General features: G+C 36.6%; 1 protein-coding gene across 4 annotated transcripts in view; it reads left to right on the top strand.

Annotated features, from left to right (window-relative positions):
* LOC123529740 (WASH complex subunit 4-like) overlaps positions 1–24,701 on the top strand; it is a 57,504-nt gene that overhangs the window by 20,439 nt on the left and 12,364 nt on the right. For 3 of the 4 annotated variants that reach the window (XR_008366816.1, XM_053521964.1, XM_053521967.1), the window contains exons 11-28: positions 365–382; positions 2,666–2,783; positions 6,927–7,052; positions 8,472–8,579; positions 13,690–13,780; positions 14,176–14,237; positions 14,682–14,761; positions 15,429–15,534; positions 16,512–16,628; positions 17,826–17,994; positions 19,419–19,573; positions 20,041–20,115; positions 20,971–21,075; positions 21,360–21,449; positions 22,024–22,068; positions 22,672–22,780; positions 23,938–24,091; positions 24,537–24,600. Coding sequence is in view for 3 of the 4 variants with exons in the window: in XM_053521964.1 (XP_053377939.1) it covers positions 365–382; positions 2,666–2,783; positions 6,927–7,052; positions 8,472–8,579; positions 13,690–13,780; positions 14,176–14,237; positions 14,682–14,761; positions 15,429–15,534; positions 16,512–16,628; positions 17,826–17,994; positions 19,419–19,573; positions 20,041–20,115; positions 20,971–21,075; positions 21,360–21,449; positions 22,024–22,068; positions 22,672–22,780; positions 23,938–24,091; positions 24,537–24,600 (1,792 nt within the window). In the remaining variant the exon portion in view is untranslated. The remainder of the gene's footprint in view (positions 1–364; positions 383–2,665; positions 2,784–6,926; positions 7,053–8,471; positions 8,580–13,689; positions 13,781–14,175; positions 14,238–14,681; positions 14,762–15,428; positions 15,535–16,511; positions 16,629–17,825; positions 17,995–19,418; positions 19,574–20,040; positions 20,116–20,970; positions 21,076–21,359; positions 21,450–22,023; positions 22,069–22,671; positions 22,781–23,937; positions 24,092–24,536; positions 24,601–24,701) is intronic. The other variant, XM_053521966.1, reaches the window with a different exon arrangement.

A 24,701-nucleotide genomic window follows, 5' to 3' on the forward strand; every position in this document is an offset into this window, starting at 1 on the left:
GCCTGCGCATCCGCGCAGTCTGGTCAGGCTCCATGCTGTTCGCTTTTAAAGCCTATTGGAATTGGAGAAACTATTAGCGAACAGCATGGATCCTGACCAGACTGCGCGGATGCGCAGGCTGGTCTGGATCCATGCTGGTCGCATACCCACTATGTTGGTTTTCCCATGGCACGGCTCAATTGATAATTGTCACATTTTAGACAAATTGGTTTAAAATTACAGCATTTAGGAATCAGCTGTCGTGTTTAGAAAAACAATTTTTAAAGAAAACTTTGCAATATTACTGTAGGAGGCAGACTATCAAAACACTCCAAAACTGTTTAAAATTTCAAGACAATTAAATTACACATTTTCCGTTTACTAGGCAGAAGCTAAGTGAAGAGTAAGATATGATTGTGTAATTCTTCCTCTGATGTTATATTCACAAAGCTTTGAATGTGTTGACATCATCAATACACTTAGAACTGTTCTGTTTATATAAAGGTACTATGTGTATAAACTCCAGGCATTTCAGTTCTCGATAAAATCTTATGTTAATAAATCTGTGTTACTTTATTGAAATTCTGTTTAGCTTTAACATACTGTGGCAAGCTTCTAATGTGCTTGTACTTGAATGAAACTTCACTTTTATTATATTCCTGAAGGGACATATTATGATATACCCATCTGTTAGCAATTTTGTGTCCGCTCTGTAACTCTTGAACCCCTTGGAGGATTTCGAAGAAGCTTGACACAAATGTTCACCACATCGGGATGATTTGCAGAGCGCATGTTCTGGATAGCTTGATTCAAGGTCAAGGTCACACTTAGGGGTCAAAGATCATATGACTTTGTTTTGTGCCCACCCTGTAACTCTTGAACTGCTTGAAGGATTTTAAAGAAATGTAGCACAAATGTTCACCACATCAAAACGATGTGCAGAGCGCATGTTTCGGATGGCTTGCTTCAAGGTCAAGATCACTATTAGGGGTCAAAGGTCATACCTGAACCCCTTGAAGGATTTCGAAGAAATTTGACACAAAAGTTCACCACATCGAGACTATGTGGATGGCTTGCTTCAAGATCAAGGTCACACTTAGGGGTCAAAGGTCATATGACTTTGTTTAGTGTCTGCTCTGTAACTCTTGAACTGCTTGAAGGATTTTAAAGAAACTTGGCATGTTCTCCACATCAGGACGGCGTGCAGAGCGCATATTTCAGATGGCTCATTTCAAGGTCAAGCTCACACTTAAGGGTCAAAGGTCATACCTGAACCCCTTGAAGGATTTCGAAGAAACCTGATACAAATGTTCACCACATAGAGACAACGTGCAGAGCGCATGTTCTGGATGGCTTGCTTCAAGGTCAAGGCCATAGGGGTCAAAGGTCATACCTTCGGGCGTATATTACTCCGCATTGCGGTACTCTTGTTTTAAATCTTTAGTTGCCCAACTTCATATTTTGTAAAGTTTTCTTTCTTGAAAAGTTTGCCAAATGTAGCATGAGTTTCTACATGTATGCTAGTATTGGGATGTTTTGATGGACCTTTGTTCTAAGACTCTTCTACCTTGTAATTGTTCCTACTTCTTAAGGTAGCAGATTCATAATGACTGTTTGAAATTTATGTTTGATTACATATTCACTGAGTGTGAATTTGGCATTTTCCAGTAGGAACAGAAAACTAGTTGTTCAAATTAGCTACACCATCTTCCGAAGAAAGCAGGAACACCGTACAAGAATATGTAACCACATGTAAATTACCGATATCCATTATAGGTTCACTACCTTTAACTTAAAAGTCAGGGTGTTACTAGTAACCATTATTCAGACAATTGTTGTAATCAAGTAACTTCTGTTTTTCTTCAGATAACTAGAGAAAATAGCTAGATTAGTTAATCCCATTTGAGCCATGCCATGGGAAAACCAACATAGTGGGTATGCGACCAGCATGGATCCAGACCAGCCTGCGCATCCGCGCAGTCTGGTCAGGATCCATACTGTTCGCTAATAGTTTCTCCAATTCCAATAGGCTTTAAAAGCGAACAGCATGGAGCCTGACCAGACTGCGCGGATGCGCAGGCTGGTCTGGATCCATGCTGGTCGCATACCCACTATGTTGGTTTTCTCATGGCGCGGCTCATTTACTGATTAACAACAGTAATTTATCTGCAAAATGTGCATAATTATGTTAAATGCTAACTGTCTTTAATACATACATGTAAATGTAGCTTTCCTGAAATGAAAAGTTCTTGTTTAAAAAATCACTTTTATTATTCTGATTAAGTGTTCTCATATTTGATCATTTTAATAATTCTTTATTCACATTTTATAGGTAGATGTGCAAACTGAAATATATGTGTAATGAATGAATTTGATGTCTGATGACTGTATCAGATATGATTGGCATAAGCACTCTACCAGAGATATCAATCGAAATGCAAAGAACTTGGAATCAGACGGATTTCTTATTCTCAAGATATTTTACCAACTTGATTTTTCAACAGTTTATATGTATTTTTTTCTGTTTTCATTAATATTTCAGTAAAGATATTGACAATTTAATACCATCAACTCTTCCTAATTGCATAGCTATTTAAATATGTTAGCAGTTTTTAATTCAGAGGAGCTCTAAGTTTGACAATGATTTGTGTATAGTGAATTATATGATATTATTGTTTGGTGTCAGAGATGTACAAGCATTCCATGCAACTGTGACAGCATGGATGGTGGAGATGGAGACAAGCTTACCGAGAGGAAAAACTTTGATGGAAGACTTGCACAGTAGATCCCTACTCTTAATACAGGTAACACTATCTTCCCTATTGTTCATACAGGTAACACTATCTTCCCTATTGTTCATACAGGTAACACTATCTTCCCTATTGTTCATACAGACAACACTATCTTCCCTATTATTCATACAGGTAACACTATCTTCCCTGTTGTTCATACAGGTAACACTATCTTCCCTATTTTTAGCTCACCTGTCACAAAGTGACAAGGTGAGCTTTTGTGATCGCGTGGCGTCCGTCGTCCGTCCGTCCGTCCGTCCGTGTGTGCGTAAACTTTTGCTTGTGACCACTCTAGAGGTCACATTTTTCATGGGATCTTTATGAAAAGTTGGTCAGAATGTTCATCTTGATGATATCTAGGTCAAGTTCAAAACTGGGTCACGTGGGGTTAAAAACTAGGTCAGTAGGTCTAAAAATAGAAAAACCTTGTGACCTCTCTAGAGGCCATATTTTTCAATGGATCATCATGAAAATTGGTGAGAATGTTCACCTTGATGATATCTAGGTCAAGTTTGAAACTGGGTCACATGCGGTCAAAATCTAGGTCATTAGGTCTAAAAATAGAAAAACCTTGTGACCTCTCTAGAGGCCATATTTTTCATGGGATCTTTATGAAAATGAGTCAGATTGTTCACCTTGATGATATCTAGGTCAAATTTGAAACAGGGTCACGTGCGGTTAATAACTAGGTCAGTAGGTCTAAAAATAGAAAAACCTTGTGACCTCTCTAGAGGCCATATTTTTCAAGAGATCTGTATAAAAATTGATTAGAATGTTCATCTTGATGATATCTAGGTCAAGTTCGAAACTGGGTCACATGCAGTTAAAAACTAGGTCAGTAGGTCTAAAAATAGAAAAACCTTGTGACCTCTCTAGAGGCCATATTTCTCAATGGGTCTTCATGAAAATTGGTGAGAGTGTTCAACTTGATGATATCTAGATCAAATTCAAAACTGGGTCAGGTGCGGTCAAAAACTAGGTCTAGGGCGGTTTAAAAATAGAAAAACCTTTTGACTTCCCTAGAAGCCATATTTTTCAATGGATCTTCATGAAAATTAGTGAGGATGTTCACCTTGATGATATCTAGGTCAGTTTCGAAACTGGGTCACGTGCCGTCAAAAACTAGGTCAGTAGGTCTAAAAATAGAAAAACCTTGTGACCTCTCTAGAGGCCATATTTTTCATGAGATCTTCATGAAAATGGGTGAGAATGTTCACTTTGATGATATCTAGGTCAAGTTCAAAAGTGGGTCACGTGCCTTCAAAAACTATGTCATTAGGTCAAATAATAGAAAAACCTTGTGACCTCTCTAGAAGTCATATTTTTCAATGGATCTTCATGAAAATTGGTCGGAATTTTTTATCTTGATGATATCTAGGTCACATATGCTCAAAAACTAGGTCACTATGTCAAATAATAGAAATAACAACGTCATACTGAGTACAAAACTGGGTCATGTGGGAATAGGTGAGCGATTCAGGACCATCATGGTCCTCTTGTTCATTCAAGTAACACTGTCTTCCCTATTGTTCATACAGATAACACTATCTTCCCTATTGTTCATACAGGTAACACTATCTTCCCTATTATTTATACAGACAACACTATTTTCCCTATTCTTCATACAGGTAACACTATCTTCCCTACTCTTCATACAGGTAACACTGTCTCATACAGATAACACTATTTTCCTTACTGTTCATACAGACAACACTATCTTCCCTATTCTTCATACAGGTAACACTATCTTCCCTATTCTTCATACAGGTAACACTGTCTCATACAGATAACACTATTTTCCCTATTGTTCATACAGACAACACTATCTTCCCTACTCTTCATACAGGTAACACTATCTTCCCTATTCTTCATACAGGTAACACTATCCTCCCCTATTGTTCATACAGGTAACACAATCTTCCACACTCTTCATACAGGTAACACAATCTTCCCTATTGTTCATACAGGTAACACTATCTTCCCTATTCTTCATACAGGTAACACTATCTTCCCCTATTGTTCATAAAGGTAACACAGTCTTCCACACTCTTCATACAGGTAACACTATCTTCCCTATTGTTCATACAGGTAACACAATCTTCCCCTATTGTTCATACAGGTAACACTATCTTCCCTATTGTTCATACAGGTAACACAATCTTCCCTATTGTTCATACAGGTAACACTATCTTCCCCTATTGTTTATACAGGTAACACAATCTTCCACACTCTTCATACAGGTAACACAATCTTCCCCTATTGTTCATACAGGCAACACAATCTTCCACACTCTTCATACAGGTAACACTATCTTCCCCTATTGTTTATACAGACAACACTATTTTCCCTATTGTTCATACAGACAACACTATCTTCCCTATTCTTCATACAGGTAACACTATCTTCCCTATTCTTCATACAGGTAACACTATCTTCCCCTATTGTTCATACAGGTAACACAATATTCCACACTTCATACAGGTAACACAATCTTCCCTATTGTTCATACAGGTAACACTATCTTCCCTATTCTTCTTACAGGTAACACTATCTTCCCCTATTGTTCATACAGGTAACACAATCTTCAACACTCTTCATACAGGTAACACTATCTTCCCTATTGTTCATACAGGTAACACAATCTTCCCCTATTGTTCATACAGGTAACACTATCTTTCCTATTGTTCATACAGGTAACACAATCTTCCCTATTGTTCATACAGGTAACACTATCTTCCCCTATTGTTCATACAGGTAACACAATCTTCCACACTCTTCATACAGGTAACACAATCTTCCCCTATTGTTCATACAGGCAACACAATCTTCCCCACTCTTCATACAGGTAACACTATCTTCCCCTATTGTTCATACAGGTAACACAATCTTCCCTATTGTTCATACAGGTAACACAATCTTCCCCTATTGTTCATACAGGTAACACAATCTTCCACACTCTTCATACAGGTACCACTATCGTCCCCTATTGTTCATACAGGTAACACAATCTTCCACACTCTTCATACAGGTAACACTATCTTCCCTATTTTTCATACAGGTAACACTATCTTCCCTATTGTTCATACAGGTAACACAATCTTCCATACTACTCATACAGGTAACACAATCTTCCACACTACTCATACAGGTAACACAATCTTTCACACTCTTCATACAGGTAACACTATCTTCCCTGTTGTTCATACAGGTAACACTATCTTCCGTATTGTTCATACAGGTAACACAATCTTCCACACTCTTCATACAGGTAACACAATCTTCCACACTCTTCATACAGGTAACACAATCTTCCCTATTGTTCATACAGGTAACACAATCTTCCCTATTGTTCATACAGGTAACACAATCTTTCCTGTTGTTCATACAGGTAACACAATCTTCCACACTCTTCATACAGGTAACACAATCTTCCACACTCTTCATACAGGTAACATTATTTTCACTATTGTTCATACAGGTAACACAATCTTCCACACTCTTCATACAGGTAACACAATCTTCCACACACTTCCTGCTTGTAACAGTACACCATCTCAGATTCCTGCTTTTCCAACAGGTTACACTATCTCATGGATCCCTACACTTCATACAATTAACTTTATTTCATAGATGCCTACTATTTATACAGGTAACACTACTTTCCTTACTCTTCATACAGGTAACACTATCTGATAATGTGTTATGTTTTTAGTCTTACCTAGTACTTAGATGGATGAGATATCTTGCTGAAAGTGTTCAGTTTCAACTTTCAAAAAAAAGCTGTTCCCACCTTCAGAGCAGTGAAATAGTAATAAATTATTATTTTGAAGGTCATATTGTATATTACTTTCATCTTAATATGTTACCATGTTACCTCCATAAAAAGTGTTTATGGTTAACATTATAATACAGTCAAACTTTGTTCGCTCGAACTCGACAGGACAGGCAAAATAAGTTTGTGTTATAGTTAGTTAGAACGTTGGAACAATAGGTATTGTATAGGAATTTTGTCGCAACCTTAAATGTCAGGTTTGAGCAAAAGATTGTGTTCAAACTATCAGAGTGAGCTAATACAGTTTGGCTGTAATTGTTTTTATTATTATTATTATTATTATGGTATAAGAAACCTTTACCTTATACACAATGTATTTGCAGGGGTTGTTGTATGGACAACAGATCCAGCACCTGGTTAGAACTGTGATGAACCTTCATGTTTCTATGCAGAAACCAATGACAAAAACTGCTGTACTAGCACTGTGTAAACTCACTGAACTGTTAAAGGTATACTGTGCTATCTTGTGTTGATATTTTTTCTTAGAAATATGCCTTTCTTGAGAAATATTGCAGGGACATTGACTTTAATATTATATTTGTAACTTTGTTATTTAGCCTTTAAGGTAATGGCTAACTGGATAATGATAGAGAGGTTGCCAGTTTGGTGTTTAATGAGACAAATGCTCACGAATCGGAGCAGTCACGACCAATAACCATAGACACATTTGAAGTTGTTTTTCATCAACCTTTGTTCCATACGGAGTTAGTCTCAGTTACTTTGTGAAATGGGTATTTGTTTTTATATAAAATAACACTGCTAGATTGTCTTTTTAGTGTTAAATTACTTATATTGAAACACAGCTCACTTGAGCATTGATGGCTGAAGTACCAGAGCAATATGAATTTGTTTCCATTCATTTTACTTACTATGAGCTCAAACCCTTGAATATCTCAAGCAATTTGCCCATTCCCTATACATGTCTGTTGAAAACTGTGGATTAATTTGACAAGCACAAGAAAGTTCATCCATCAAACTTCTTTTTCATGTAAACCTATGCAACAGCTGTAGATAAGATTTGATATTGTAGAGATGGAGCTCAGTTCTGTACTAAGAACAGTTGAAAAAGAGCTCAGTTCTGTACTGCATTAGGTCAGTTCTATACTGCAGTACAGTTGTAAAAGAACTCAGTTCTGTACTGCAGAACAGTTGAAAAAGAACTCAGTTCTACATGTATCCTGCAGAACAGTTGAAAATGAGATCAGTTCTATACCGCAGAAAAGTTGAAAAAGAGCTCAGTTCTGTACTGCAGAACAGTTGAAAACAAGATCAGTTCTATACTGCAGAACAGTTGAAAAAAATCTCAGTTCTGTACCGCAGAACAGTTGAAAAAAGTCTCAGTTTTGTACTGCAGAACAGTAGAAAAAGGTCTCAGTTTTGTACTGCAGAACAGTTGAAAAAGATCTCAGTTTTGTACTGCAGAACAGTTGAAAACGAGCTCAGTTGTATACTGCAGTACAGTTGAAAAAGATCTCAGTTTTGTACTGCAGAACAGTTGAAAAAGATCTCAGTTTTGTACTGCAGAACAGTTGAAAACGAGGTCTGTTGTATACTGCAGTACAGTTGAAAAAGATCTAACTTCTGTACTGCAGATCATTTGAAAAAGAGCTCATTTCTTTACTGTGGTATAGTAGAAAAAGAGCTCAGTTCTTTACCTAGCAAAGTTGAAATAGAGCTCATTCCTTATGTTAGATATTTCTACATGACCAAAATATGAGGAATCTTGGAAACTAATCTTAGTTTAGGTTTTATCTTTAAAAAGCCAAACTTTTATCTTATAAGTTATTAAAAAATAATTAAATATCAAAGATGTTAAATAAGAAAAAACTAGTGTTACATAGATGTTGCAGTTATTGTTTGTATTACAGGCCATAGAACTAACGTTTCACAGGAAGACTCTGCTCATCTCAGAACATGTTCATCACATTCTACAGAGAATCAGCTTTCAGATTATGAACTCTATTGCTACTGCCAAGGTAACTGCTACCCTTTATATAATCATATGAAAAGTTTGACTTAGAGTTTCACCTTTTATGCATTTTTAGCTCGACTATACGAAGTATAAGGAGAGCTATCCTACTCGCCCCGGCGTCGGCGTCGGCGTCTTTCCGCGTCCCCACCTTGGTTAAAGTTTTGGTGCACTTTCTCTTTTTTCAACTTATCTCTGTAATTACTTGATGGATTTGATTCAAACTTGAAATACTTATTCCTCATCATCACCCACATCATATGACACAAGGTGCATAACTCTGGCACCATTTTTTCATGAATTATTCCCCCTTTTTACTTAGAGTTAAAGTTTTATGCACTTTCACTCTACCTCTGTTATTACTGAATGGATTTGATTAATCCCCCGCCATGGCGGAGGGATTATAGGAATGGTCTGAGTCCGTCCTTCCGTCCGTCCGTCCTTCCGTCTTTCCGTCCTTCCGTACGTAACAAAATCGTGTCCGGTCCATATCCTAACCCCTTGAAGGATTTTCATGAAACTTGGGTCAAATGATCACCTCGTCAAGACGATGTGCAGAACCCATGAGTCAGCCTTGTCGGTTCAAGGTCAAGGTCATAACTCAAGGTCAAAGGTTTGAGCCTGCCATTTTGTGTCCGCTCTATATCTCCTAAACCCCTTGAAGGAATTTTATAAAACTTGGGTCAAATGATCACCTCATCAAGACGATGTGCAGAACCCATGAGTCAGCCATGCCGGCTCAAGGTCGAGGTCACAACTCAAGGTCAAAGGTTTGAGCCTTCCATTTTGTGTCCGCTCTATATCTCTTAAACCCCTTGAAGGAATTTTATAAAACTTGGGTCAAATGATCACCTCATCAAGACGATGTGCAGAACCCATGAGTCAGTCATGCCGGCTCAAGGTCAAGGTCACAACTTAGGGTCAAAGGTTTGAGCCTTCCATTTTGTGTCCGCTCTATATCTCCTAAACCCCTTGAAGGATTTTCATCAAACTTGGGTCAAACGATCACCGCATCAAGGCGATGTGCAGAACTTATGAGTCAGCCATGTCGGCTCAAGGTCAAGGTCACAAGTGAAGGTCATAGGTTTGAGCCTTCCATTTGGTGTCCGCTCTATATCTCATAAACCCCTTGAAGGAATTTTATAAAACTTGGGTCAAATGATTACCTCATCAGAACGATGTGCAGAAATTATGAGTCAACCATGCCAGCTCAAGGTCAAGGTCACAACTAAGGGTCGAAGGTTTGAGCCTTCCATTTGGTGTCCACTCTGTATCTCCTTAACCCCTTGAAGGATTTTCATCAAACTTGGGTCAAATGATCACCTCATCAAGAACTCATGAGTCAGCCATGTCAACTCAAGGTCAAGGTCACAACTGAAGGTCAAAGGTTTCAGCTCTGTATCTCCTAAACCCCTTGAAGGATTTTCATGAAACTTTGGTCAAATGATCACCTTATCAAGACATTGTGCAGAATTCATGAGTCAGCCATGTCAGTTCAAGGTCAAGGTCACAGCTAAAATCAAAGGTTTTACCCTTTCACTATCCATAGCAGTGGCGGGGGATTTAGCTGTCATTCAGACTGCTTTGTTCAAACTTAAAATAGTTGTTCAGCATCATCACCCACATCATATGACACAAGCTGCTTAACTCTGGCACAATTTTTCATGAATTATTCCCCTTTTTACTTAGAATTTCAGGTTAAAGTTTTATGCACTTTCACTCTATCTCTGTTATTATGCCCCCCTTTGAAAAAGGAGGGGTATATTGTTTTGCAGATGTCGGTCGGTCTGTCGGTCGGTCGGAATGTAGACCAATTTGTTTCCGGATGATAAATCAAGAATGCTTGGGCCTAGGATCATGAAACTTGATAGGGAGGTTGGTCATCACCAGCAGATGACCCCTATTGATTTTGAGGTCTGTATGTCAAAGGTCAAGGTCACAGTGACCCTGAATAGTAAAACGGTTTCCGGATGATAACTCAAGAACGCTTGGGCCTAGGATCATGAAAGTTGATAGGGAGGTTGGTAATGACCAGCAGATGACCCCTATTGATTTTGAGGTCAGTATGTTAAAGGTCAAGGTCACAGTGACCCTGAACAGTAAAACGGTTTCCGGATGATAACTCAAGAACACTTGGGCCTAGGATCATGAAAGTTGATAGGGAGGTTGGTAATGACCAGCAGATGACCCCTATTGGTTTTGAGATCAGTATGTTAAAGGTCAAGGTCACAGTGACCCTGAACAGTAAAACGGTTTCCGGACAATAACTCAAGAACGCTTGGGCCTAGGATCATGAAAGTTGATAGGGAGGTTGGTAATGACCAGCAGATGACCCCTATTGATTTTGAGGTCAGTATGTCAAAGGTCAAGGTCACAGTGACCAGGAACAGTAAAATGGTTTCCAGGCAATAACGCAAGAACGCTTGGGCCTAGTGTCATGAAAATTGATAGTTAGGTTGGCCATGACCAGCAGATGACCCCTATTGATTTTGAGGTCATTAGGTCAAAGGTCAAGGTTACATTGGCCAGGAACAGTTAAATGGTTTCTGATCTTCTTGTCCAAAACCATGGGGCCTAGGGCTTTGATATTTGGTATGTAGCAAAATCTAGTGGTCCTCTACCAAGATTGTTCAGATTATTTCCCTGGGGTCAAATATGGCCCCACCCCTAGGGTCACATGGTTTATATAGACTTATATAGGAAAAAACTTTGAAAACCTCTTGTACAAAACCACGGGGCCTAGGGCTTTGATATTTTGTATATGACATCATCTAGTGGTCCTCTACTAAGATTATTCAAATTATTCCCCTAGGGTCAAATATGGCTCCGCCCTGGGGGTCACATGGTTTACATATACTTATATAGGGAAAAACTTTGAAAATCTTCTTGTCCAAACCACAAAGACTATGGCTTTGGTAATTTGTAATGTAGCATCATTTATTGGTTCTCTACCAAGTTTGTTCAAGTTATCCCCCTCGGGTCAAATATGGCCCCGCCCCAGAGGTCATATGGTTCATATAGACTTATACAGGGAAAAACTTAGAATCTTCATGTCCATAACTTACATCATTCAAATTTGGACCACATGTATAGTTTTGAGTGGCAAGATGAACCTTGACATGAGTTGACCTTGATCTTGACCTAGTGACCTACTTTCACATTTCTGTACCTACAGCCTTCAAATTTGGATCACATGCATAGGTTTGTGTACTGAAAAAAACTTTGACCTTGTTATTGACCTAGTGACCTACTTTCACATTTTTGAAGGTACAGGCTTCAAATTTGAACCACATGCATAGATTTTTGTTCCAAAATAAAATTTGACCTTGATTTTGACCTAGTGACCTACTTTCACATTTCTCAAGCTACAGCCTTCAAATTTGAACCACAAGCATAGTTTTGTGTACTGAAATGAACTTTGATCTTGAGATTGACCTCGTGACCTACTTTCACATTTCTGAAGGTACAGGCTTCAAATTTTGGACCACTTGCATAGTTTTGTGTTCCGAAATGGAATTTGACCTTGATTTTGACCTAGTGACCTGCTTTCACATTTCTCAAGCTAGAGCCTCCAAATTTGAAGCACACGCATAGTTCTGTCTACCGAAATGAACTTTACCTTGAATTTGATCTAGTGACCTGCTTTCACATTTCTCAAGCCACCACTTTCAATTTTGGACCACATACATATTGTTTTATACCTAAATGAAATTTGACCTTGATTTTGACCTTTCAAAAATGGCTCAGTGGATGGCGCCAAGATCAATCTGTAATCTCTTGTTAGGTTAATAGATTAAAGGTCAAGGTCAGATTAAACCAGAATGGTAGAACTTTTGTTTACAGTGAGCATATAATTTCTGTTCCTTGTGCAATTACTGAATGCATCAAGGGGGGCATTTCATGTTCGACGAGCTCTTGTTACTGAATGGATCTGATTCAACTTAAACAATTGTTCAACATCATTACCCTTATCATATGACACAAGGTGCATAACTCTGGGACCAATTTTTCATGAATTATTCCCCCTTTTTACTTAGAATTTTAGGTTAAAGTTTTGATGCACTTTCAGCCTGTCTCTGTTATTACTGAATGGATTTGATTCAAACTTGAAATAGTTGTTCAACATCATCACCCACACTATATGACACAAGCTGCATAACTCTGGCACCAATATTTAATGAATTATGCCCCTTTTTGCTTAGGATATACTTATATAGTGTTTTGATACATTTTATCTTTACCTCGCTTATTACTTTAAGTTGATATTTTTGACATAGACTCAGGCTATTGTGCAATATCTTCATCCACAATTAGAGTCATTAAACACTCCAGTGACAGCTCTAGTTTCCTCAGATGTGCCCAGTTTCACTATCCAGCATCAAAATAGTCGAGCGCGCTGTCTCCTGTGACAGCTCTTGTTTCCTAGTCAAGTTATTGTTGTTGAATTAGAGATGACAAATTTGCAGATTTTCAACTGTAATGTGTAAGTATACTTTGAGAAAAGTAATTAATTTCCGGAATGACAGTACTTGGGTCATTTGTAACAGCCTCTTGGTGGACAGAGACATTGTTTGTTCATTTGTAACAACACCATTATGGGCAGAATATTTTTCATGCCATGATGCATTTGTAGTTAAACAATGATATATCAATCTAATAAGGCTGAAGGCTGGTTTTTGATGTTTAGTCACAATCACTCAAATTACTTATCCATCACCACTGCAGGTTCTAAACCCTTCATGATATGTAATATTCATTCATGTGGGAAGCCATCCAGCTTGCTTATTGAAGGCTAGTGGTTCTACTTGGGTGTCGCCCATGCCTTAAATAATGCCTAGAGGAGCTTCTTGGATCTTCCTCTACCATTTTAAGCTGAAGAATAGGCAAATACACAACAATTTTCAAAGCAACTAAAGTATATATATTTCGAACCTCCTTCGGGGCGTTGAATTCTTCATGTGAGGAAGCCATCCAGCTGGTTTAAGGAAGGTCTGTGGTTCTACCCAGGTGCCCACTCGTGTTGAAATATTGCAAAGCTGGAAAGTCGCCATATGCCCTATAATTGTGTCGGTGCAACATTAAACCCAACAAAATAAATAAAGAAATGATCTTTTCAGAAACGTATTATATCAGATAGGAAATATAGTGAGAGAAAACTGGATGTGTTATCTTCCCTGGTGCTGGCAGAAACTGCTCTGGCTGGTCCAAGTATGTATTACATTCTCTGCTTACAATACAGTTCTAGAAATGACAAATGTGAATCCAGACTATGAATAAAACTATAGTTTAAATGCAATTAATGCTATGAAGCTAGAATGATTAAAACTATGAAACTTGTTTGTAAATACAATTGTGAAGCTAGAAATTGATACTTTGAAGCTACAATATAAAAAAAACAAGAAAACTAGGAAGAGATTAAAACTAGGTCAGTAGAAAAAATTCTGAATGTTTCAGAATATTCATGATGTTGTGATTTGGATAAAACATTTTGTTTAGAAGTGGAACTTAATTGAAATCTTGCATATACATGTTTGTTAAGTTTCACTGTAGTTTCAAACTTAAAATTGAATAAGCTGATTAGATGATTTCTTGTTGGTTTTTAGCAACAAAAGAGAGAAGACTGGTGGCAAGACTTGCACTTGCATTAGGTACCTGCTCTAAAGTGGTAAGTGATCATTGGTGCAATTGCCTATAGTACATGCCTTTTACAGTTTTCTTTGATATGAGAAAATGAAAATCAATAATATGGCTAGAAGGTAGCTCAAATTTGAGTGCAGTGAAATGGTATGAAAAAATGTTTCAGGGGCAACATACTCTTTAATCATTCTAGATCTGTATGTGCCTCAATTTTAAGTATCTGTCTGATTCACAAAATGCTATTTAAATGGCTTTTTTTATGAATAACACTTAGCAAAGTCCATTTGCAGTGTTTTTGCAAATTTGAAATCAGTTGTTATGAGTTTTTGTGATTGTGAATTTTTCCATAAAAATGGTTTAAAGAACAGGTTTTAAAATATTCAGTGCATTTATTTGAAGTCAGTCTCAAACATGCAAGCCATATTTGTAGTTTTGATAGCAGACAACTAAAAACTTCATTACGATTTTTCAGAGGGCTTTCAAGGAAGATGAGTTAGCTAGCTTGTATGATAATTTCAGAAGATTAGATATAATTGCTGACCTGCGAGAAAAGTAAGTGGTTGTTATTATGTTATTCTGTGAGCATAGAAATATTAAAATCTCTCGAGACATCTAGACCCAGGAATATGCAAGGCTGAATGGAAAACTATCCTAGGCTAGCCGATTGAGGCCTTCCCACGTAACATGTTCTTTGCAAATAACTGACAACTTTTTCCCATATGAACTGGAGTTGGAAAAGGAATTATATAAGACACAATGTCTAAAGTCAATCCATATAGAGAAGATATATATCACAGGGTTAGTACAGACTTTGAAAGTCTTTCATTCTGGCCCGTGTAAACGCCTATAAAATGATTAAAACCCTGAGAAAAATATTTTGAAGCAAAATTGCAGGAATTTCAGCCAAACCTTGAAAAAAAATCTGTCAGTAACCTGTTTTGTGGAAAGAATAAATTTTAAAAAACATAATAGAAAAAGTTAAAATTAAATATTGTACTTGAAAAAGTACTTGAATTTTGTCCTCGATCTTCTGTATTAACCATAAATAGAATCTACACTGTAACTTGGGATTTGAATGTAACACCTTTTGATTGAAGGTGTTTTGCTCAACTTTTCAAGCAAGCATGATTGGCAGTTATATAAAATTATTCATGAAGTTAATTTTCTTTAATAGCAATGAAGTTTTTAGAAACTAATGGACACATATTTTGAATTTCAGAGTTCGTCGATCATGTGACTGTAGTTTTCTTTACTTTCACCGTGTCATCATTCCAATCTACCTGACAGAAATGTTTGAAAGTGTCACGGATACTCACAGAATACATGTAAGCCTATGTTTATTTCATTGCAAAATGGCCAGAAATGTAAAGCACCCATATAACACATATGACTTTTAGATGAAGGAATATTAGTAATTTTGGGACTTAAATGTTCGAATTCTGGATTTGTTGTCCAACTCCTTACCACTAGAGCACTTTATCCACTCATAGACTAGTTGTAATTAAATTTATTACAACTTCACAATTTCTAACAATAGTTAGGGATTGTGAGGACTGCAGTTCTGCCCTTCTGCTGATGGTTGGCGTCCAAAAGCATGTCCGCTCTCTTAAGTCAAACAGTTTTCATCTGATCTGCGCCAAACTTGCTGACAATGTTTGTGGGCATAATATCTCGGCCAAGCTCGATATCCAGCCAAATTGCCCCAGGCACTCTTGGATTATGGCCCTTGAATTACTCGAAAAACTGCGAATTTAGCTTTGTTTGCCCTTTAAGTCAAACAGCTTTCATCCGATCTTCACCAAACTTGGCGACAATGTTTGTAGGCATAATATCTGGGCTAAGTTTGATAACCACCCAAATCGCCCTAGGCACTCTTAGATTATGGCCCTGGAATTAGGCCAAGTTCGATGACAGGCGTATTTTGTGACAGTCTGACACTCTTGTTAACCTTTATTCTTCTGGCGTCTTGTGATTTTGCCTTTGCGACCAGTGCAGACCAAGATCAGCCTGCACATCCATGCTGATCATGGTCTGCACTGTTGGCTATTCAATCAGTAAATTTTCAGTGACCACCCCTTCAAAAAATAAATGGTACTGCCCAAATTGAATGATAAACGAGTCCATTTGTTGAAATTTAGGAGGGTAAAAATTAGTGTAACTCTAAATTTCAGACTTCAAGTATTGATGAAAGGGCTCCTGAAAATCTAACTTTTGGTTGATTGTCCATAGCTTTTATTATATAGCCAACAATGATTGTCTGTGATGAAATAATCTGTATTGTTGGAATCATTTTCTCTTTCAGTATATTGTTGGTGCTCTGAAGGACTGTGTTGAACCTATGTTGTGTGTGAGACATCTCCCTTCACCTCATGACCTGCTAGATTCCCTTGACAAAGAAATATACAACCAGATAAAGGAGGTAGGAAATGCAGTCATTTTTATTATGCCCATTAAGGTGAGGTGTGTTGCGCACAAAGGTCATGCCTCTACTGCCAAGCTGTGGTCACAGGGAAGGATTTTAACCCTAACCCTGTACTTCATTTGATTGTGTTTTATTATTCTTCAATGCCAAAATAAATTTGGCATTTGTTTTCTTTCAAAAGAATTGCTTGCTGAGTTTTGGCATTTGTTAATTTCATAATAATTATATTGCTTTAATTTTTCAATTGCTATTGATATGGAATCAGTAGCTTGTCTTGAACTAAATAAATTTGTTATGCCTCAGCAAATTCTCAGCACTACCGTATAGCGGGTTATTTCTACTGGGGGAATATTTCTGCGGTTTCTCGGTAGAATCGCAAAAATATTTCCAGCAGAATATTCATCCAGCAAAAATTTAAAACGCAAAAAATCTGCATTATTTTCACTAACGTTGTTTCACGCTGTTTCCTTAGGTAATCCGAAGTTCACAATGGCATGGTCTAATTATTGGAAATTACCGTCGCCATCTGACAATTACCGATAATGGTATAATTAGGTGTGATGGTCAATCAAAGTCCTAACTGTTAATCCCTCAGAAAACATTTTCCTTCATTCTGTGAATGAAATAAACTAAGTGAATTTCACTTGTGTTATTAATCACTTGTGAAGATCTTCCGAACTTTACTTTAGTAACCTTTATATAAGCAGTGTAACCGTTATGCCGATATACCGTAGTTTGAAATTGTTGTTTGTACAATTGTTGTTAGACTTATATTTTTTTTTTCAATTCACATGTTATTATATCCTACAATGTATTCCTTAAATGCAAAGTTATTTTACAACAGTTACTAGTAATTTAGCTTATTGTTTTCATACGCTATCATTCTCACAACGCCCGAATATGCGAGGAATTACCTCCTCTTTGGCATAAAAACGCAGATATTTCTTTTCCTTTTATGTGAAAACGCAGAAATTAAACACGCAGAAATTTGTTTCTCAATTTTTGGGGCCAAAACGCAGAATATTTTGACCGCAGAAATAACCCGCTATACGGTATCTACTTATATCAAACTCCATTATCACAGTAACAGTAAAAGATAGTAGATCATTCTTAGATTATATTTGTGTTTCATCTTCTTAGTGGTTACCGTTTTATTTGAAAGATTGAATTAATAAGTTAAGATTTTTGTTTCAGAACCTTCTGGATCCATTATGTCGAGGTATAGAAACTGATCTACGTCTGCATATACACTTACATCTACAGTTAGATGATAGAAACCCATTTAAAGTTGGACTGAAGGATCTGTCACAGCTGCTCAAGCTCAGACCTATAAGGCTGTTTGATAGATACATCAATGTTAAAGGTATTTACTCATTTTTAGCTCACTATAGCGAAAGACTCAAGGTAGATGAAAACTGTAGCATCCACTGTTAGACTTAAAGCATTCCCTTGAACTAAGTTCCTCCATTGCAAACAGTGCTCCTTTGAGCTAGAATGAGAAAAAAGCTATTAAAACACCACTTCCTATTGAACCATTTGATGGATCCTCAACAGAGTTAGGGAACCTGTAAGGACAAGTGGTTAAGGGTGCTGACTTAAAATCACTTACCCTTCACCATTGTGAGATTTGAAATATCTTGTCAAGTTTAGAATTCTTTCATATGAGAATGTCATTGGTTCTACCCAGGTGCCTGGCCATGATTAAAAAATGCCTAGAGAGACACCTTGGGTCTTCTTTCATCATTAAAAGCTGGAAAGTCACCATTTGATGAGTAAGTTTGTAGGTTTGAAGTTTATCCCAACAAAAAAAATTATCAAAGTTAGTCTGAAGCATCCTTGCATGGATCTCTAAAATTTGTTCAAATGATAATTTTCCACTGCACTAACTTCTTCTCATGAGCTGCTTGATTGATCTTCACCAAACTTAGTCTCAGGCATCCTTACACAGACCTCTTCCAAGTATGTTCAGTGTTCTCCTGCACTGCATTCAGCTTCTCAGCTTACTTGGTTGAGCTGTTTAGGGCAAGAACAATTCACATTTATAACTGTATGCTGTCCTGCGCCAGCCTTAGTCTATCCATGTGTGAATTACTACCCTACCCTTCGTTCCTGTTTTTAAGTATTTTTATTCTATTAAGACTGCACTTTGAGATAAATCTATCTCACTTCTATGAGCTGCAGGCAGATTTATCCCCCCTTGCCATACTTGTATACAATTGTATCAGAGTAATATGTAGATCTAGAACAAGACATTAATTGTATACCAAATGGTACTTTTACAAATGCTGAAAATAGGTTTAATTGTTCAAATGACACCTTATAACTCAAATGGGACTGCACCTTCTAATTAACAAGTAAGCCTTCCTATTGACAAGTTTTCGATACTTATTTATGCATGTACTGTCAAACCTTTGCTTAAAACCAGCAAGAAAACGCCATTGTACATGTTACACCGTACCAGTAGGTAAACTATGAGAACCATGGTACATCGGAAAAATATACTAGCCCATTTCAATTGCATATTTCTCTCCTAAAACGCACAGTACAGCAAAAAGGTACAGTGCATTTGAACAATTGATAATTGATATTTCATCGTACACCATTCACATTTTCTCAATATTTCTTATCACAGGAACACTGCATATTTTATGTCATGTCAAAGTTATTATAAAAGCTTGCATTAACTTTCCTAGTTCATTTCTGGTGCGACTGCTTAGTTAAGATACCACAGTTTAATAGGTGACTGAATAACTAAATCCTTACACAAGCTATCATTTTTTATTACAGCCTATGTAGAACACTATTTGAACAAGACCTTCTATAACCTGACTACAGTGGCCTTACATGATTGGAAAACTTACGGAGAAATGAAGAACATGGCAGAACAGAAATATGGCCTGTCACTCGTTGATACTCATCTACCTAGTCAAACACTCGAACAGGTTTGAAACACAAATTTGAATTTTTCTTTTAACCTTTACCCTGCTAAATTTCTAAAATGGACTGGTCCATCATTCAATTTAGGCAATATCATATATTATTTAAAGGGGTGTTTACTGAAAATTTGCTGACTGAATAGCGAACAGTGTGCAGACCATGATCAGCCTGCTCGGATGTGCAGGCTGATCTTGGTCTGCACTGGTCGCAAAGGCACAACCGATTGCCACCAGCAGGCTAAAGGTTAAGGTTATTACATGGTTTCAGCCAAAATGGCTATATCGTTTTAACATGAGTTTTAATATAATATCAGTATTGGAAATATTTTAGAATTGACAATATAATGCTAAAACTAGTGATTTTCATGTTTGTTGAATAGTGTCTTAGTGTGATATGATATTGTTATATTTTCTAGGTTGAATTTGATACTGAATTTATATGTATACAACAGAGTTTGTTTATTTTATCACAGGGCTTGGATGTGCTGGAGATAATGAGGAACATCCATGTGTTTGTATCCAAATACCTGTACAATCTCAATAACCAGGTACAGTTGATGAACCTGCAGTGGTCACCTTCTTTACACAGCCATTTGCCTTAAGCAGCCAGTTAGCTATCTTTCCAGATTGACTTCTTGTTCTGATCTTAAAATGTCTTAAGCAGCAAGATTGTTTTGATCTTTTAGCCAGCACCTCATACATGGTTGACAGTATACATAAACACCATGTAAGGTCTACACTGGGCTTATTCTCATATTTGTTAAGAGAAAAGTTCAAATAAATGTAATCAATAGAATTAAGATCTTGATACTATATGCCTGAACAGCTCTTAAATTTAAGAAGTTCACTACATAAAATTTGTTTTTTTACTCTATTAATAATCCAGAATTACTGGAATTGTAAAAAATTCCTCATGTATTTTGATCTACACTTTATCACTTTATATATTATTTAAACTTTTACGTGATATAATGCACAGTACTTGGGGTCTGTAAAGAAACAGCTTAGTTCTGTCTCCAGTGGGAATCTTACTGACCACCTTATACATCCAGTAGTCTGGTACTGTTGCCTTTTATCACTGAGTCATGTAAGAAATTCATCATTTGAGCTGCGCCATGAGAAAACCAACATAGTGGGTTTGCGACCAGCATGGATCCAGACCAGCCTGCGCATCCGCCCAGTCTGGTCAGGATCCATGCTGTTCGCTAACAGTTTCTCTAATTCCAATAGGCTTTGATAGCGAACAGCATGGATCCTGACCAGACTGCGCGAATGCGCAGGCTGGTCTGGATCCATGCTGGTCACAAACCCACTATGTTGGTTTTCTCATGGCATGGCTCATTTCTTCATTTGTCTGCTCTCTTTCCTTTTCATTCATACATTCATAAATGTTTCTTTTTCAGATATTTGTTGAGAGGTCTAGCAACAATAAACATTTAAACACCATCAACATTAGGCATATAGCAAATTCCATTAGAACTCATGGAATTGGTATAATGAACACTACTGTAAGTACCAGTCTTGAAATGTACATATTAAATATTGAAATGCTTAAAAGTACTGTGCAGGGAACTGGTATAACAAACACTGCTGTAAGTACTTTTCTTTAAATGCAATATTTAATTTTTAGCGCTTAAATATATTGTACATCAAACTTGTGTAATGAACATAACCATAAGTACTTCACACAAAACTGTTCAGTGAACATCACAGTACTTTTGAATCATGAAATATAGACAGAATAACCCTGTCCCCCATTTTGAAGGTACAAGTAATCAATTTTCAATTACAGGTGAACTTCACATACCAGTACCTGAGGAAGAAGTTCTTTATTTTCTCACAGTTCATGTATGATGAGCATATAAAATCCAGATTGATCAAGGTATAGATTTAATTCTTGTATAGATATAAGTTTTTGCTAGTAATTAAAACTAAGTAGAAGTTTAATATGTCATGTTAGTTGAATGAATATGATATATTTGCTATGAAATCAGATGCAGTTGTTGTCCTTCCTTTTTTGTCTTAAATGTAATTCATTGTTTATTAGGGTCCTTCCTTTTGGCAGAAGGCCTATAGCACTCACTATGTCCTTTGAAGCAAATATAGTGTACAATCTGTTTTAAGTGGCTCTAAACAGAATAGAAAGCAGTAACTTTATTCATTCCATAATGCTTTTTTTGGTCTAAATTTTCTTACATAGCTAAAAAGAGAGATATAGAACAAAGGAGTAGCCATATTTATATCCATATGTGAGGATTTCTGTGTGACGCCAGATACTGTATTATGTCCTTGTTATAACTTTGTAACCCATATTCTGCTTAAAATCTTAACTTTTTTCGTTAACAGTGTAGTCCTAACTTAGTAGATAATGATTTCTTTACTACAGTTGGCTCATACATAACAGTGATACATATGTACATGAACATTGTACTGTTGAACTTATTCCTTTTTGACAGGACTGGAAATTTTTCAAAGAAAATCATATGCAGACAGATCAAAAGGTAATAAAAAATATGCTATACTTCAAAACATCAGGAAATAAAGCGTGACTTACAATAAAAACACTTGAAATTTCATTGCTATTTTGCAAGGATATGAATTTGTAGGGAATATAACTTGTGCATTTGGATTAAATTTTGTGAATTGACGGAACCACAAAATCCACAATAATTACCCTCCACGTACAGATATAAATGATTTCACAGAATATTGATTTGAAGTTTTTAATGTATATGTTATAATTTGTAGAGTTTTCTCTCTTGGTAAAATGTAGGTATGTATTTTTACATAACATGTTTTCTGTTTTCTTCCTTGTATGTATATATTAAAGGACATTTTTATGCATTTGCTGTCTAGGAAGTAAATTGGTAAATACAGAAGACATCTCATGTTATTTTAACATTTATTGAGTTTAAATGAATCAAAACTGATAGGCTAAATCTTAGGTTTCTTTTCATTGAATGTGCAGTAGCTCAAGGACAGAACAAACATACAATGTATATTATTAGAATCTAGAATCATCAGTTTGTACTTGTATTTTAATACATTGTACAATGAACCTTTTTAGGTAAGCTATGTAGCCTGTGTAATTATATTTGTTTCAGTACCCCTATGAAAGGGCAGAGAAGTTTAACAAAGGAATCCGGAAGCTAGGTCTGACCCCTGATGGTGAGAGTTACCTAGACCAATTCAGGACCCTAATCACACAAATAGGTTAGTAATAGTGTAACAGAACTCTTAGGTAATTTGCTAGTTACCTGATTATGTCTCCCACCACACAGTGGTGGGGGAGACATAATTATTGATTTACTCCAGTCTGTGTATGTGTGTGTGTCTGTGTGTGTGTGTGTCACAAACCTTGTCCGCACTCTAAGTCGAACATTTCTCATCCGATCTTCACCAAACTTTTACAAAATGTGTTTGACCATAAGACCTTGGCCAAGTTCGATAACTAGCCAAATCGGTCCAGGCACTTCAGAATTATGGCCCTTGAATTACCGAAATATGCTCAGGTCTTTGGAGTTAAAACAACCCATATACTACTAATCATTAGTAGTATAGGAGTCCCTTTGGGGCACTTTATGTGCACTCTAAGTGCAAGCTTTGACACCAAACTTGAACAAAATGTGTTTGACTATAAGACCTCAGCCAAGTTCGATAGCTAGAATTATGACCCTTGAATTACCAAAAAACACTCAGATTTCTTGCGCATTTTTGACCTCAAACCAGTGCCTATACTACCTTTAAAGGTAGTATAGAGGTCCTTTTGGTGTCAAAAAAGCGCATGCACATGATTGTGCTTTAAGTAAACAGTATATAAAGACTGACTTACTATTTAGATGATTAGGCAGTTGTGGGAGACATGCTATTTTCTCAAAAGCATCTCTAGTTATATTTAAGTTTTAAATTCCCGAAATGTACCGATGATTCATGTTTGTAAAGCTTACCAAACCGCATATTAAAGATCTCCTTAGGTCTTAGGTCCTTAGGTCTAAGATTTGTGCAAGTTGTTCCAATTTCAAAATGATTTTATTTGTTCAAGCCAACTGTAAAACTCGTAACTTTCTTACTTTTTGGTCTATTAATTTGTATAAACATTTAATAGTATAAAATGGTCTAACAATAACAGAACAAGTTTGAACAGTGTTACCTTTCCCTTTAATAACATTGCAGACCGTGCTATGAGTTATGTTAGGATATTAATATAAATGGTATATCAGATAATGTTACGGGTACTCTAGCTTGCTAGAAATCCACAGTGGTTCTGGTCTGTCTCAGGTCTGTGTCAAACATTGAGTGGATCAGAGTGTGCTGTTTGTTGTTGTAAGAATGATCCAATTTTGAAAAAAAAATCTGTTAATATATTATAGGCAATGCTATGGGTTACATCAGAATGATACGGTCTGGTGGATTACACTGTTGCAGTAATGCTATCAGATTTATACCTGATCTTGAAGACATAGAGAACTTTGAGAAACTATGTCAGGAGGAGGGACTCTCTCAGGAATGTCAAACAGCTGCAAAGTAAGTGATTCAAGTACTCATAAAGTATCCCTAGTTTTGACATTGTAAATGTGACCAGTTAGAATCATATTGCATAAACTTAAAAAAAAGACAAATAACCCTGAAGTGCAAGTCATATTCTAAGCTCACCTGAACAAGAGATTCAGAATGAGCTATTGTTTTGGGCCTGTGTCTGTTGTCTGCCATCTGGCGTTTGCTTTTCACCATTAAACAACTTCTTCTCATGAACTGTTTGATATATTGTCACCAAATTTTGTCTGTAGCAGCCTTCTTAGGTCCTCCTTTGATATTTGTTCAAATTGTATCACTTGATTTTTATAAAATTGCAATGGAATCTGAAGCAAAAAACGTTTAGTGTTTTGGAAGAATTAATAGTTCCTACAAACAGAATGTTTGCTTTGATGTAACATTTACTAAATTGAAATTTGTCAAATATTTTTTTCAGGAACTTAGATAATGTGATTGGTAACTTGGCCAAAAACTTTGCGGAAGGAACGGAGTACTTTAAGGTAAAAAAATATAGCACATCTTTACTTCTAACATTTAATCATCAGGTCATACAGGATGAGATTCGTAAACTCAGCTTTTCGAAAAAAGAATTTTTCAAGTG

Source organism: Mercenaria mercenaria, chromosome 13, assembly GCF_021730395.1.
Source record: "Mercenaria mercenaria strain notata chromosome 13, MADL_Memer_1, whole genome shotgun sequence".
Lineage (NCBI taxonomy): Eukaryota > Metazoa > Mollusca > Bivalvia > Venerida > Veneridae > Mercenaria > Mercenaria mercenaria.